This window comes from Rhizophagus irregularis, chromosome 15 (genome assembly GCF_026210795.1).
Source record: "Rhizophagus irregularis chromosome 15, complete sequence".
Taxonomy (NCBI): domain Eukaryota; kingdom Fungi; phylum Glomeromycota; class Glomeromycetes; order Glomerales; family Glomeraceae; genus Rhizophagus; species Rhizophagus irregularis.
In genome coordinates this window covers 1057612-1074245 of record NC_089443.1, presented here as the reverse complement: position 1 = coordinate 1074245, position 16634 = coordinate 1057612, and the positions used below count along the sequence as shown (strand labels likewise).

Genomic DNA, 16634 nt, shown 5'->3' with positions numbered 1-16634 from the left:
GAGACGATTTTAGGACAAAGAATACAGCAGAAAACAAAAACAGAACAGATTCTTATCCTAGAAATCATCCGGCAATAATACTTTTTTATATGTCTATGTTGGGAATAATATTAGAATTAGTATTTTATTATTAGTCCCATGCAGAATTAAACTTTCAGAGCCAGAATTACGATAATATTTAATTAATTATGTAGTATTTTTATGTACGGTATATTTATTTACGTTTTTATATTATCTGCTATTTAAAATTTCGACAAATTTAATTAGAATAAATAATAGGGAATTATAATGAAATATTATTATCTTTACAAAATTTGATAGCTAGTTCATAATTATGATAATTAGCTAATCTCATATAATAAATAGCTTTGTCAACATTCTTTTCAACAACAACTTTTCCAATTTCACTAACTCCTTCATAGTACAGTTTTCCAGCATTATACATTGCTACCATATAACCATTTTCAGCAGCTTGTTCAAAATATTTGAGAGCTTTTGATAAATCCTTTTTAACGCCCTTACCATTATATAAACAAATTCCATATCTTAATTTCGCATCAGGAAATTCATTTGCTTCATCATCAGCAACTTCTTTAAATAGTTCAGCAACAATTTTTTCTTTATCCGGAGGACCTTCAACAAGTCCTTTTGAAATATAATACGCTTTATAATATTTTGCCATAATTTGATTACGGGTTGTCGTATTGGAGTTTGCGTACGCTTCGAAACACTTATATGCAGTCTTCACATCTCCGAGGGGTTTGCCTTGTCTATCAACCCTTTTATGTTGTTTTGCTGCTTCAGCGAGTGTCATGTAATTAAATGATTCGAAGTCTGGTAGCTTTGGAACATGCTTTGGTAATACGTTTTTTTTGTCTTGTAAAGGCATGTTTGAAGAGTTTTCAAAAGATTTGAAACAATTACTAAGAATTTCAAACATTGTCGTAATTTTTGGCCTAAATTCTGGGTCGTGATTAACAGCTAAATACAGATAAAAAAAAGAATGATTTATAATTATTTTTTGAGAAATTTAAATTATAAATTTTTATTTCACATACCATCAAGCGCTAGGTTTTTGAATTCATCCGGCATTTTTTGACTATTTTCAGAAAATGGTTCCCGATATTTATCAAGTACAAGTCTAGTTATTTCTACAAAATCATCATGATTTTCATACGGAGTTTTTTCTTCGGAAATTTCCCAAAGTAGAATTCCAAAGCTATAAACTTCACATTTATTATTGTATTTGAATCCTGGGATCCTCTCCAGCATTTCAGGAGCACAGTACCGAATTTGTTCTAAATTATGGTGTTGATTTAGCGTATCTGCGTTATATGAGCGACTTAATTTAAAATTTGTAAGTTTTGCTGTATTTTTTGTATTTTTAAGTGTGATTAATACATTCTCAGCTCTAATATCACGATGCAAAATCTAAAAAAAAAAAATTTCAAAAAAAAATTATTGAATAAGGTAACGACTAACGATCAATAAATTTTAAATTTAATATTTTACCTCTACAGTTCTTAAAAAATTCAATCCACGAGCAATATCGAGGGATACGCGTAATTTTAGCTTAGTATCAAATGAATTTTTATTATTTGTATAAAATTCACGTAAATTTCCATGTTCAGCCCATTCGGTTACTGAATACCATTTATTTCCATCATTAGTAAGACCGTAAAATTTTATTATATTCTGCCAATCGTGAAGTTCTCTAAGAATTGTAACTTGATTTTGCACGCTTCTTTTATCTCTTTCAGATATACTTTTAAATGCATACTCTTCATCCTCATTTTTAACATTAACCCACTTAGTCACATTCCCATCCTTACGTGGTTCCTTGTCAGTTTTTTTGTATTCAGAAAATATTAATTGATTTTCTTGAAAAATTTCATCATTTTTTGATTGATTTACTTTTGAGTTGTTTTCATTTTCCATTTGCTTATCCAAAAATTCTTCCATATCATTGTTCATTTTATTGACTTTTAGAAGCTTTTTCTTATTGTCTTCATTATCAACTCTAATTTCGGCAATTTCAAAATACTAAATTATATTGAATAATTTAATAATGTAATAATGTTAAATTGAACTTGCGAATAATATATAATATCGCTATAAACTTACATTATTTAATTCGTCTTGATCGGCTTTTAATGCTTCAGCTTCTTCTTTGGGATAAATTTTATTTTTAATCGTGGTATTAAATTTTGATGAAACACCTATTATACAATCGTCAAATTCTTTACATAATTCTTTGAAAGTTTTCTCAATATTTTTCGGTTGATTATAATTCGACTTTAACAAAGTTGTCATTTGAGAAATATCTACTACAAATTCTTTAATTTTCTTTATAACATCAACTAAATTTTGTAGAGATTGACGATTGTTTTCATTAAAACATTCTTTATCGTCTCCATGAACTTTAAGATCAAGTATAGCCAAATACATAACGTAAATTCGCTGTTTCAATGCTTTACAAATTCGCTTATTATGTTCAGCTGCTTGTACTATTTCACCGATTTTGTCGAGGAGATCTCTAATTTCAGTAATTAAACCGAATATTTCATGTTTTTTTGCTGCTTCAGCATGTGTCATGTATTTAGATGAAGATGTGTGCGAATCGAAAGATTCGATACAATCGCTAAGAACTATAAATATTGTTGTAAGTTTTGGCCTAGATTCTGGGTTGTGATCAACGGCTAAACAAAAAAAAAAGAATAATTAATATCTTACGTATCTTATGGAAATTTAAATATAATTTTTTGTTCCTCATACCATCAAGTGCTAGGTTTTTGAATTCGTCCGGAATTTGATTATTTTCAGAAAATGGTTCCCGATATTTTTCAAGCACAAGCCTAGTTATTTCTAAAAAATCGTCATGATTTTCATATGAAGTTTTTTCTTCTGAAATTTCCCAAAGTAAAATTCCAAAGCTATAAACTTCACATTTATTATTGTATTTGAAGCCTGGAGTCCTCTGTAATATTTCAGGAGCGCAGTACCGAATCTGTTCTAAATTATGGCTTTGATTCAGCGTATCTGCTTTATATGAACGACTTAATTTAAAATTCGTAAGTTTTGCTGTATTATTATTTGTGATCAATACATTCTCAGCTCTAATATCACGATGTAAAATCTAAAAAAAAAATTTCAAAAAAAAAAATAATTGAAATAACGACTAACATAAATTTAATATTTTACCTCTACAGTTCTTAAAAAATTCAATTCACGAGCAATATCGAGGGATACGCGTAATTTTAGCTTGGTATCAAATGAATTTTTATTATTTGTATAAAATTCACGTAAATTTCCATGTTCAGCCCATTCAGTTACTAAATACCATTTATTTTCATAATTAGTAAGACCGTAAAATTTTATTATATTCCGCCAATTGTGAAGTTCTCTAAGAATTATAACTTGATTTTGTACGCTAATTTTGTTTTCCTCAGATATGCTTTTAAATGCATATTCTTCTTCTTCATTTTTTGCACTAACCCATTTAGTCACAATCCCATCCTTATGTGGTTCCTTATCAGTTTTTTTGTAATCAGAAAATATTAATTGATGTGCTTGAAAAATATCATCAATTTTCGATTGATATTTTTTTTGGTTATATGTATTTTCCATTTTCTTATCCAAAAGTTTTTCCATTGTACTTTTCATTATACTGATTTTATTGATTTTTAAAATCATTTCTTCTTTGTCTTTGTCATCAACTCCAACTATTTGTCCAAAATACTAAAATTATAGAGATAGTTAATTATATGTTATACGCATAATGTAAAATAATGTTAAGCTTACTTTATTTAAATCTTCTTGATCGGCTTTTAAGTTTTGTTCATCTTCTTCGGGACGAATTTTATCCTTGATCGTAGTGGTAAAATTTGTTGCATCTATTTTGATTATACAAACGTCAAAATCTCCGCATAATTCTTTAAGAGCTTTCTCTATATTTTCTGGTAGTATATATTTTAATTTTAACAAAGTTATCATTTGAGAAATATTTTTCATAAATTTTTTAATATTTGTTATAATAGTAATTAAATTTTGCAAATGTAGATAATTATTTCCATTAAAATATTCTTGATTATTTCTTTGAACTTTAAGATCAAATACGGCAAAGTCTACAGCATAAACTCGTTGCATTAATGCATTACAAATTCTTCTATTATATTCAGCTACTTGCGCTATCTCAATGACTTCGTTAAGAATATATCTAATTTCATCAATTAAAGGAAGAAATTTCGTAAACGGAATAGTGAACGGAACAATTATCATCAGTTCTTAATTATTTTATTACGTTGTATAGCAATACAAGAAATTTCGATTAGATTTTTTGAAATTGAATCGTTGGAAATAAAATAATAATAATAATAAATTTATCGTACCTTTTACAAAATTTTCCTTAGTTAAATTGTATCCAATTAAATCGATAGGAACTTCATCCTCTTTTTCGTTATCAATTTTAAAGTTTTTGTAATTTGAAGATATACAAAGTATATCTATTTTATAATCATGACTATTAGAAATTACACTTGAAGCCGAATAAACTTTGTTTAATTCATTAACGTTAATAATTGGTTTAATTATTTCAATTTTAATAGAATTATAAGACCAATTTACTAATTTGATGCCATTATTAGGTTCAAAATTTGACAGATGTGAATTAAAAAAAACAGTGTTTCCTTGAGATAATGAGAAAGGAGTCACTATACGATATTCTAATCGACTAGGTTGTAATGTAATGGAAAAATAATCAACTTGACAATCTCGATTTTTTGGGCTAAATACTGATAAACTCGAAGGTTTTCCAATAATAATCCATAAAATATAACATTCTTTTATATTAGCATTTGTTTCCGATACTTTGTTTATTATTGCAGAAAATCCACTAAAGTCATACAATTCAAATGTAACAAAAAATTCATCTAATTTTTTATGACTTTTTTTTGAAATAATTGACCCAAAAACTTCATAATTTCCATCTTCTAATGTAGGATCTATATTTATTCTCTTTTCGTTCTCAGTGTCAATATCAAAATCTTTTAAATCTGCAAATCCCGTCATAATAATTTTGAAATTATCTTTTGTATTTAAAATATAATCTATTTTTCTCTGTTGTCCTGCTTCAAGGATTTCATATAAAGGGATTACATTGTCAAATTCGATAATTTCTAAATTATTATCTATATTTCGTATCCAGTCAGATAAATCACTTATTTTGACAAAAATTCCTTTTCTTAAGAACGATCTTAAAGATCTAAATGGTGGTGATCCTAAATCAACTTTTTCGAGATTCTCGAAATTCTCGAAATTAAAAGGTAAAGAGGAGTTTGGTAAAGTATTTTTAAGAGATTTTCCCAAGATAATACTTAACGGGAAAAAAAGTCCATATTCATCAAATAAATCTTTTAAAAATATAAGTGGTTTCATATCTTCGATTGCTTGTTCTATAGCTTGTTTAAATTCTTCCGAAGGTTCAATGTCATTCTTATTCAAACAAATCTTATATTTCATTGTATAATCTCCATAATTTGAATTATTATCACAGCGTTTACCGTCATTAGGTATTAAAAATTCTTTTAAATTTGTTGTTGGCTTCATAATGTTCAAACAAGATTCATCAATTGAATATATATCAGGAATATTGACGAGATCAATAGCAATTTTTTTCTTGATATTTGTTAATTCAAAATATTTATTTACTATAAATTCTTTCATCCATTTCATTATACTGACGTATATTGAATCAAAATTTTCTTTAGTCAAATTGTATCCAATTAAACCAAGAGAATATTCAACCTCTTTTTCATTATCAACTTTTGGGTTTTGGTAGTCCGAAGATACGTTAAAAATATCTATTGTGTAATCACCACTATAAGGAATTACATTTGAAACCGAATTAACTTTTTTCGATCCATTAACGTTAATAATTGGTTTAATTATTTCAATTTTGATAGAATTATAAGACCAATTAATTAATTTGATGCCATTTTTAGAACGTGAATTAAAAAAAATAGTATTTCCTTGAGATAATGAGAAAGGAGTCACAATACGATAATCTAATCGATTAGGTTGCAGTGTAATGGAAAAATGATCAACTTGACAATCTCGATTTTTTGGGCTAAACATTAATTTAAAATAACATTCCATATCATAAACTCGTCCTCTAAATAATTCACAAATTTGTTTATTATGTTCAGCTTCTCGTGCTATTTCATCGACTTCATCAAGAATATTTTCGAATTCGTTAATTAAAGCAAGAAATTTCTTATGAGAAACAACTGTAATTAAATTGAAAAATTTTATAATTACAAAATGATTTGGATTTATTGAAAAATAGCAAGGAAAAACAGTATTTATCATACCTTTTGAGAAATTATCTTGAAAATTTTGCAATTCTTCTAGTATTATTTCATTACTTAAACTCATTTTAGATGAAAGTTCATCAGTTGATGTTATAGGATCTATTTCGTTTGATTGCATTTTATCAAAATTTTGAATAATTTGAGATAATTCTCCATGTGATAAATTATCACTTAGTCCAGAAACTGATGATGCCGATGATGCCATAAGTTCTTGTTTATCTGATATTGATAATTGAAAATTTTCCGTCTGACAATTTTCTGTCATTATGTTTGGTTTTTTTATAGTTATTTCTAACCTTTCCATTACTTGATTGATAGTTGGACGATTATCTGGCTCACCATCCCAACATTCTAAATAAAATCAAATTTAAAATGGTTTTGATATAAAGTAATATATAAATTAATCAAAATATAGTATATTGTAATATTGTACTTACCAGTGTAAATTTTAACGTAATCTTCAGGCGTATCGGGCGTAGGTTCTTCTCTCACGCCTTTCAAAATATTTATAATCAAATGACAATCATATTTTTCAGAATAAAAAGGAGGCTGTCCGCTCGATATCTCCCATAATAACACACCAGTACTGTAAACGTCACTTTTTTCATTTAAAGAACACTTTTTTTCTCTAAATTTTACTGGATCAATATAAGGAATACTTCCATATAAATCTGATTGTTTAGACGATGCAGATGATGTACCGATTCTTTCTGACAAACCAAAATCAGTCAGCTTTATAGTATCTCGATGAACTAACACATTGCAAGAGTGCTATTAAATTATAAAAATATATTAAATAATGATCCATTCAAATTGAGTGAAATGAAAAAAAAATTACCAAATCATGATGCACTATTCCTTCATTGTGTAAGCATGATATACCACAGGACAATTGGTATGCCAAATTATATTTATCGTCCCAATTAAGATTTTTAAAGTTTTTCTTCAAATATTCTTTGAGAGTACCACCATTAGCGTATTCCATTACTAGCATATAATTTTTCACTAGACCATTTTGACCATTTTTGTTTTCTAATGAACAAGAAATATAATTTTTTACACTTTTGCTTACCAATAGATAATATATTCGATATTTTAATTATTATACCTGATTCAACTGTAATCCCACAAAATTTAATAATATTATCATGAAAATTTATTTCTTTTTGAAGTTTAAACTAAGCTATAAATTAAATAAGGAATATTATATAAAGAATACATATTATAAATATCGTTAAAATTGTGTTGTATTCTATAATTACCTCGCGAACAATATCTTTTACAGTGGCGCATTTTAATGCTAAACAATTTGAATTTCTCCAATTTGCACGGAACACTTTTCCGGATCTTCCAGATCCGATTTCTTGAATGTCACTGAAATATTTATAATCATAATATTTTAGATGATCTTTATTAACAGCTTCCTTAATCCAATTAATCCATTCATTTGTATTTATTTCGATATTATTAGACATAGTGAAGTAATGGTAAAAAAAAACCCGAAGTCCGAATTTTATTTTTAAATACTTTTGTGACAGTTACACGAGTTACACTTTACACTGCATATGAACACGTTGCTCTTGTACCCAAAAGTCAGAATCTTAAGTTTACCTATATCAAATTGTATTTATTCTTTAGGTTGTTTAAATTCAAGCTTCAGAAGGGAGTTACGGTCCGAATGAATTCGAAGGGGCACATTTTGGTAATTATACACGGATTTTAATTAATAAAGATTAAATTTTTTCTTATATATTATAAGACCTGCAACCCAATGCACAATCTAGTAGTTTAACAATTTGTTTTAATTTTCTCCCTACTTTTATTTTTTGAAGACAATTTTTTTTTTATTATATGATAAGATATCTAAAAAAAAAAATTCTTTTTATTGACTTAATATTCATGGATCGGAGTCTAAAATAAACATCTATTCAATGACGGAGCCTGATCGACACGTTTCTACTGGCCGTCTAGCCTATCTGAGATCAAATTTAGATTTTTTTGTCAATTACTCCACCGGCATAAAAAAAGTATAAAATCCATCGGTGTATAAAAACTTCATATACACTAATGCTCCCTCCGGTCCTCAAGGCATCGGTGAATATTTAGTAATTCATTGATATCCATGGAATAACAAGTATTTATTTGTTGAGGATTATATGGATCTTCAGTACGGTACGATTGTTGATTTCCAAAAATTCCATATAGACTATTTAATATTTAATATATTATAACTGCTTCCTTCAAATCCTTCGGATTATATCCAGTTTCTTTCGATATTCGGATTTAAATCCGAATATCGAATACTGGATCTAACCTTTATGTAAAAGTCGATATTTAAAATATTTATTACCTTCTAAGTTTATATTTCAGATGGACAAATTCGGCTATTTATTTTTAATTATTTGTTAGAACATTCTTTTTAATAATTAGGATTATATTATTACGATCTTTATTATATATTATATACAGGTACGGAATGATTAGCAAATAAATAAATTCGTACTAGTACTGAATAACCTTCTCAAATTTTGATCTTATAATACTATATTTGTAAAGGCTCAATTATAAGGTTATGGACTTTTTATATCTAATACAATGTATACTATATAATATACAAACTAACAATTTACAAATTTGTTAATTATAAATAATAGGAAATTATAATGAAATATTATTATCTTTACAAAATTTGATAGCTAGTCCATAATTATGATAATTAGCTAATCTCATATAATAAATAGCTTTGTCAACATTCTTTTCAACAACAACTTTTCCAATTTCACTAACTCCTTCATAGTACAGTTTTCCAGCATTATACATTGCTACCATATAACCATTTTCAGCAGCTTGTTCAAAATATTTGAGAGCTTCTGATAAATCCTTTTTAACGCCTTTACCATTATATAAACAAATTCCATATCTTAATTTCGCATCAGGAAATTCATTTGCTTCATCATCAGCAACTTCTTTAAATAGGTCAGCAACAATTTTTTCTTTATCCGGAGGACCTTCAACAAATCCTTTTGAAATATAATATGCTTTATAATATTTTGCCATAATTTGATTACGGGTTGTCGTATTGGAGTTTGCATACGCTTCGAAACACTTATATGCAGTCTTCACATCTCCGAGGGGTTTGCCTTGTTTATCAACCCTTTTATGTTGTTTTGCTGCTTCAGCGAGTGTCATGTAATTAAATGATTCGAAGTCTGGTAGCTTTGGAACATGCTTTGGTAATACGTTTTTTTTGTCTTGTAAAGGCATGTGTGAAGAGTTTTCAAAAGATTTGAAACAATTACTAAGAATTTCAAACATTGTCGTAATTTTTGGCCTAAATTCTGGGTCGTGATTAACAGCTAAATACAGATAAAAAAAAAGAATGATGATTTATACATTATTTTTTGAGAAATTTAAATTATAAATTTTTATTTCGCATACCATCAAGCACTAGGTTTTTGAATTCATCCGGCATTTTTTGACTATTTTCAGAAAATGGTTCCCGATATTTATCAAGTACAAGTTTAGTTATTTCTAAAAAATCATTATGATTTTCATACGGAGTTTTTTCTTCGGAAATTTCCCAAAGTAAAATTCCAAAACTATAAACTTCACATTTATTATTGTATTTGAAGCCTTTGGTCCTCTCCAGTATTTCAGGAGCACAATAACGAATCTGTTCTAAATTATGGTGTTGATTTAGCGTATCTGCGTTATATGAGCGACTTAATTTAAAATTTGTAAGTTTTGCTGTATTTTTTGTATTTTTAAGTGTGATTAATACATTCTCAGCTCTAATATCACGATGCAAAATCTAAAAAAAAAAAATTTCAAAAAAAAATTATTGAATAAGGTAACGACTAACGATCAATAAATTTTAAATTTAATATTTTACCTCTACAGTTCTTAAAAAATTCAATCCACGAGCAATATCGAGGGATACGCGTAATTTTAGCTTAGTATCAAATGAATTTTTATTATTTGTATAAAATTCACGTAAATTTCCATGTTCAGCCCATTCGGTTACTAAATACCATTTATTTCCATCATTAGTAAGACCGTAAAATTTTATTATATTCTGCCAATCGTGAAGTTCTCTAAGAATTGTAACTTGATTTTGCACGCTTCTTTTATCTTTTTCAGATATACTTTTAAATGCATACTCTTCATCCTCATTTTTAACATTAACCCACTTAGTTACATTCCCGTCCTTACGTGGTTCCTTGTCCGTTTTTTTGTAATCAGAAAATATTAATTGATTTTCTTGAAAAATTTCATCATTTTTCGATTGATTTATTTTTGAGTTGTTTTCATTTTCCATTTGCTTGTCCAAAAATTCTTCCATATCATTGTTCATTTTATTGACTTTTAGAAGCTTTTTCTTATTGTCCTCATTATCAACTCCAATTTCGGCAATTTCAAAATACTAAATAATTTAATAATGTTAATATTAAACTTGCGAATAATATATAAAATCACTATAGGCTTACGTTATTTAATTCGTCTTGATCGGATTTTAATGCTTCAGCTTCTTCTTCGGGATGAATTTCGTTTTTAATCGTAGTGTTAAATTTTGATAAATCTATGCATATTATACAATTGTCAAATTCTTTACATAATTCTTTGAAAGTTTTCTCAATATTTTTCGGTTGATTATAATTTGACTTTAACAAAGTTGTCATTTGAGAAATATCTGCTACAAATTCTCTAATTTTCTTTATAACATCAACTAAATTTTGTAGATATTGACGATTTTCATTAAAACACTCTTTATCGTCTCCATGAACTTTAAGATCAAGTATAGCTAAATACACAACATAAACTCGCTGTTTCAATGCTTTACAAATTCGCTTATTATGTTCAGCTGCTTGTACTGTTTCACCGATTTTGTCGAGAAGATCTCTAATTTCAGTAATTAAACCGATCATTTCATGTTTTTTTGCTGCTTCAGCATGTGTCATGTATTTAGATGAAGATGTGTGCGAATCGAAAGATTCGAGACAATCGCTAAGAACTATAAACATTGTTGTAAGTTTTGGCCTAGATTCTGGGTTGTGATCAACGGCTAAATAAAAAAATAATTAATTAATATATTATGTAGTATCTTAATGGAAATTTAAATATAATTTTTTGTTCCTCATACCATCAAGTGCTAGGTTTTTGAATTCGTCCGGCATTTGATTATTTTCAGAAAATGATTCCCGATATTTTTCAAGAACAAGCCTAGTTATTTCTAAAAAATCGTCATGATTTTCATATGGAGTTTTTTCTTCTGAAATTTCCCAAAGTAAAATTCCAAAGCTATAAACTTCACATTTATTATTGTATTTGAAGCCTGGAGTCCTCTGTAATATTTCAGGAGCACAGTACCGAATTTGTTCTAAATTATGGCTTTGATTCAGCGTATCTGCTTTATATGAACGACTTAATTTAAAATTCGTAAGTTTTGCTGTATTATTATTTGTGATCAATACATTCTCAGCTCTAATATCACGATGTAAAATCTAAAAAAAAAATTTCAAAAAAAAAATAATTGAAATAACGACTAACATAAATTTAATATTTTACCTCTACAGTTCTTAAAAAATTCAATCCACGAGCAATATCGAGGGATACGCGTAATTTTAGCTTGGTATCAAATGAATTTTTATTATTTGTATAAAATTCACGTAAATTTCCATGTTCAGCCCATTCAGTTACTAAATACCATTTATTTTCATAATTAGTAAGACCGTAAAATTTTATTATATTCTGCCAATTGTGAAGTTCCCTAAGAATTATAACTTGATTTTGTACGCTAATTTTGTTTTCCTCAGATATACTTTTAAATGCATATTCTTCTTCTTCATTTTTTGCACTAACCCATTTAGTCACAATCCCATCCTTACGTGGTTTCTTGTCAGTTTTTTTGTAATCAGAAAATATTAATTGATGTGCTTGAAAAATTTCATCAATTTTCATTTGATATTTTTTTTGGCTATATTCATTATCCATTTGCTTATCCAAAAAACTTTCCATCGTGGTTTTCATTATACTGATTTTATTGATTTTTGAAATCATTTCTTCTTTGTGTTTGTCGTCAACTCCAACTATTTGTCCAAAATACTAAAATTACAGAGATAGTTAATTATGTTATATGCATAATGTAAAAAATAATGTTAAGCTTACTTTATTTAAATCATCTTGATCGGCTTTTAAGTTTTGTTCATCTTCTTCAGGACGAATTTTATCCTTTATCGTAGTGGTAAAATTTGTTGCATCTATTTTGATTATACAAACGTCAAAATCTCCGCATAATTCTTTAAGAGCTTTCTCTATATTTTCTGGTAGTATATATTTTAATTTTAACAAAGTTATCATTTGAGAAATATTTTTCATAAATTTTTTAATATTTGTTATAATAGTAATTAAATTTTGCAAATGTAGATAATTATTTCCATTAAAATATTCTTGATTATTATTTCTTTGAACTTTAAGATCAAACACGGCTAAGTCTACGGCATGAACTCGTTGCTTTAGTGCATTACAAATTCTTTTATTATATTCAGCTGCTTGCGTTATCTCAATGACTTCATTAAGAATGTTTCTAATTTCGTCAATTAAAGGAAGGAATTTCGTAAACGGAATAGTGAATGGAACGATTATCATCAGTTCTTAATTATTTTATTACGTTGTATAGCAATAAAGAAATTTTCGATTAGATTTTTTGAAATGGATCGTTGGAAATAAATTATTAATAATATGAAATTTATCGTACCTTTTACAAAATTTTCTTTAGTTAAATTGTGTCCAATTGAATCGATAGAAATTTCATCCACTTTTTCATTGTCAACCTTTAAGTTTTTATAATTTGAAGATACACTAAAAATATCTATTTTGTAATCATGACTATTAGAAATTATACTCAAAGCCGAATAAGCTGATTCATCAACGTTAATAGTTGGTTTAATCATTTCAATTTTAATAGAATTATAGGACCAATTTATTAATTTGATGCCATTTTTAGGTTCAAAATTTGTAGAATGTGAATTAAAAAAAATAGTGTTTCCTTGAGATAATGAGAAAGGAGTCACAATACGATAATCTGGTTGATTAGGTTGTAATGTAATGGAAAAATGATCAACTTTACAATCTCGATTTTTTGGGCTAAATACTGATAAACTTGAAGGTTTTCCAATAATAATCCATACAATATAACATTCTTTTATATTAGCATTTGTTTCCGATAATTTGTTTATTATCGCAGAAAATCCACTAAAGTCATACAATTCAAATGTAACAAAAAATTCATCTAATTTTGAATGACTTTTTTTTGAAATAATTGACCCAAAAACTTCATAATTTCCATCTTCTAATGTAGGGTCAATATTTATTCTCTTTTCGTTCTCGGTGTCTATATCAAAATCTTTTAAATCAGCTAATCCCGTCATAATAATTTTGAAATTATCTTCCTTATTTAAAATACAATCTATTTTTTTCTGTTGTCCTGCTTCAAGGATTTCATATAAAGGGATTATCTTATCAAATTCAATAATTTCTAAATTATTATCTATATTCTGTATCCAGTCAGGTAAATCGCTTATTTTAACAATATTTCCTTTTTTCGGTAAAAAATAAGAAATATTCAATTTTCCTAGAGATTCAAATGGTGGTGATCCTAAATCAACCCTTTCGATATTTTCGAAATTAAAAGATAAGGAGGAGTTCGGTAGGGTATTTTTAAGGGATTTCCCCAAAATAATACTTAGCGGGAAGAAATGTCCATACTCATCAAATACATCTTTTAAAAATATAAGTGGTTTCATATCTTCAAGTGCTTTTTCTATAGCCTGTTTGAATTCTTCTGAAGGGTTAATATCATCCTTATTCAAACGAATCTTATATTTTTCATATTTCATTATAAAATGTGTATAATCTCCAAAATTTGAATTATTAGATCGAATAGCTCTTTTATTAATTGATAAAGAGTTACTTGAATATATATTAATAGGTATTAAAATTTCTTTTAAATTTGTCGTCAGGTATAGTGTTTTATCATCATAACGTTTACCGTCAGATTCAATAGTTTTATTAGATATATTATTATTTATCAAAAATTCTTCTAAATTTGTTGTTGGCTTCATAATTTTTAAATAAGATTCATCAATTGAATATATGTCAGGAATATTGACGAGATTAATAGAAATTTTTTTGCTATTTTCTAATTCAAAATATTTATTTACTATTAAGCCTTGAAGTAGACGAAACTCTTTGATCCATTTCGTTATATTGACGTATATTGAATCTCCAACCCACTTTTTTAAACTCAATCTTTCTTTAAAATTAACAATTCCAGGTTGTTTTTCGTCTGTTATTAATGTTGTAGTACTGGAACTTAATTCGGAAATAGGGATAAGATCATTATAAGAGATTATATCAGGCATGTCCTTTTGATATAAAACACTTATCCAATTAGCCAATTTATAAGGTGCGTCTAAATCATCTCCATCTAATGTTCTTATTTTTGGGAAAAAATTTAGAGAGGATAAATTATTAAACGGATTTTTTTTGTCGTATTTGGCTGAATCATATGCCACAGTTAAGAAAGATTTAAATATGTCAGCTTGCGTTGAAGTTTCTGGTTTAAAGTCGTCGATAAATATTTTGCCACCCATTAAAACTTTCTTTGCGAATAGATGACCATAGGTTTCATACAATGTTTCTCTATCATTGTCCAAAAAGTTCGAAATTGGTTTTGCGGTATAAGTAATTTCAACGATAGGAAAATTGATGCATATATCTGATGGTTGTAGAGTTTCGTTAAGTTCAATCTCATTATTATTAGAATTAAAACTTAATAAATTTACATTAGAGTCACGGTCATTTATAAAGGTATATACTATGGGTTGTCCTTCATATAAACTTATATTCAATATACCATCTTCAAAAAGTACGGCTCGCTTACTAGGTTCAATTTTATGCCCATTCAAAAACAATCCATGATTCAGCTTAAGATTTTGAATTATTTGTTGAGATACCATTGGGGTTAAAGTATCAACAATCTCTTGAATTGTTGGTCTTTTGTCCGGATCATGATCCCAACACTCTATATAAATTAGGAAACAATTAGTTTTATTTGTTGGTACGTTTTTTGATTCTTAGTACTTTTACGTTTTTTGGTTCATTGGTAATGGTGCATTCATTAGTACCAAATTTATCATAAAAGTCATTACTTACTTGAATAAAGAACAGAATATCCTTCAGGTGTCCCCTCTACTATTTTTTCTCTTAATCCTTTCGCAATTCTCTCGGCCAAAGATAAATCATACTTTATATCAGCAAAAGGCTTTTTGCCACTAGACAATTCCCAAAACAACACCCCAATACTATAAATATCACTTTTTTTCTGCTTTTTTATCTGCTTATTCTCTTCTGATGAATTTAAATACCGTGAATTTTCTCCTATAATACCAAATACTTCTGGATCAAGATAAGGAACAGTTTCAAATGAAATTTGACCGGCATCTTTAATACGTTTACTTAAACTAAAATCCGCCAGTTTAATTGAATTTTGGTGAATAAGTATATTATTTGAATGTAAATCTTTGTGTACGATTCCATTTTCATGTAAGCAATTTATTGCATTTGACAATTGAAGAGCTAATCCGTATTTATCTCCCCAATTTAATGAAAAAAATTTCGCTTCCAAATAATTACGAAGTGTACCTCCTTCTGCATATTCTTTTACCAATAAATATTCTTTATCTAAAAATTTCAAAGTAATCTTAATAATTAAAAAATAATATTAAGAATAATAATAAAATATTATCCGTCTGTTGAATAAGATTGACTATTATATAATGCACGATCCTTAATTAAACCGTGTTCCGTGGTAACTTCAAACATAAAAATTATCTACCTGAATCAGTTTTAGATATTCCGTAAAGTTTTATCATCACATCGTTAAAGTTAACTTCATGATATAATTTTATCTAAAACGGAACAATTATTCTTAGTACAGGCACACTTTGATTCATGTTTCTCTTTTCAGACACGGACACGTACCTCGGAAATAATTTCTTCAACATTGTCCAAATTAAACGACTTCAACACTAAGCATTTGCCATTTTGTTTCCAATTCGCTTTATACACTTTACCAACTAATCCACCACCTATCTCTTTTATTTGATCAAATTCATTATATTTATAATATTTTAAATGGTATTTCTTAACACATTGTTCTAGTGCATCAGTAGTCATGTTGATGAGAAATATAAGATGAAATCTTTT

General features: G+C 27.4%; 2 protein-coding genes across 2 annotated transcripts; both read right to left on the bottom strand.

The window, feature by feature from the left end:
• Positions 1–283: 283 nt before the first annotated feature.
• On the bottom strand, positions 284–7843 carry OCT59_006991 (uncharacterized protein; the record flags this gene model as incomplete). Its single annotated transcript, XM_066140988.1, has 13 exons — positions 284–981; positions 1059–1431; positions 1513–2043; positions 2125–2699; positions 2776–3136; positions 3202–3738; positions 3802–4283; positions 4389–6284; positions 6369–6719; positions 6806–7139; positions 7207–7400; positions 7477–7546; positions 7631–7843. The coding sequence occupies 13 exons, from the start codon at positions 7841–7843 to the stop codon at positions 284–286; spliced, it is 6615 nt and encodes a 2204-aa protein (XP_065998439.1).
• Positions 7844–8797: 954 nt separating this feature from the next.
• Positions 8798–16604, bottom strand: OCT59_006990 (uncharacterized protein; the record flags this gene model as incomplete). Its single annotated transcript, XM_066140937.1, has 11 exons — positions 8798–9724; positions 9807–10179; positions 10261–10791; positions 10856–11430; positions 11509–11869; positions 11934–12470; positions 12534–13018; positions 13123–15450; positions 15582–16109; positions 16264–16336; positions 16410–16604. The coding sequence occupies 11 exons, from the start codon at positions 16602–16604 to the stop codon at positions 9027–9029; spliced, it is 6684 nt and encodes a 2227-aa protein (XP_065998438.1). The 3' UTR covers positions 8798–9026.
• Positions 16605–16634: the final 30 nt, after the last annotated feature.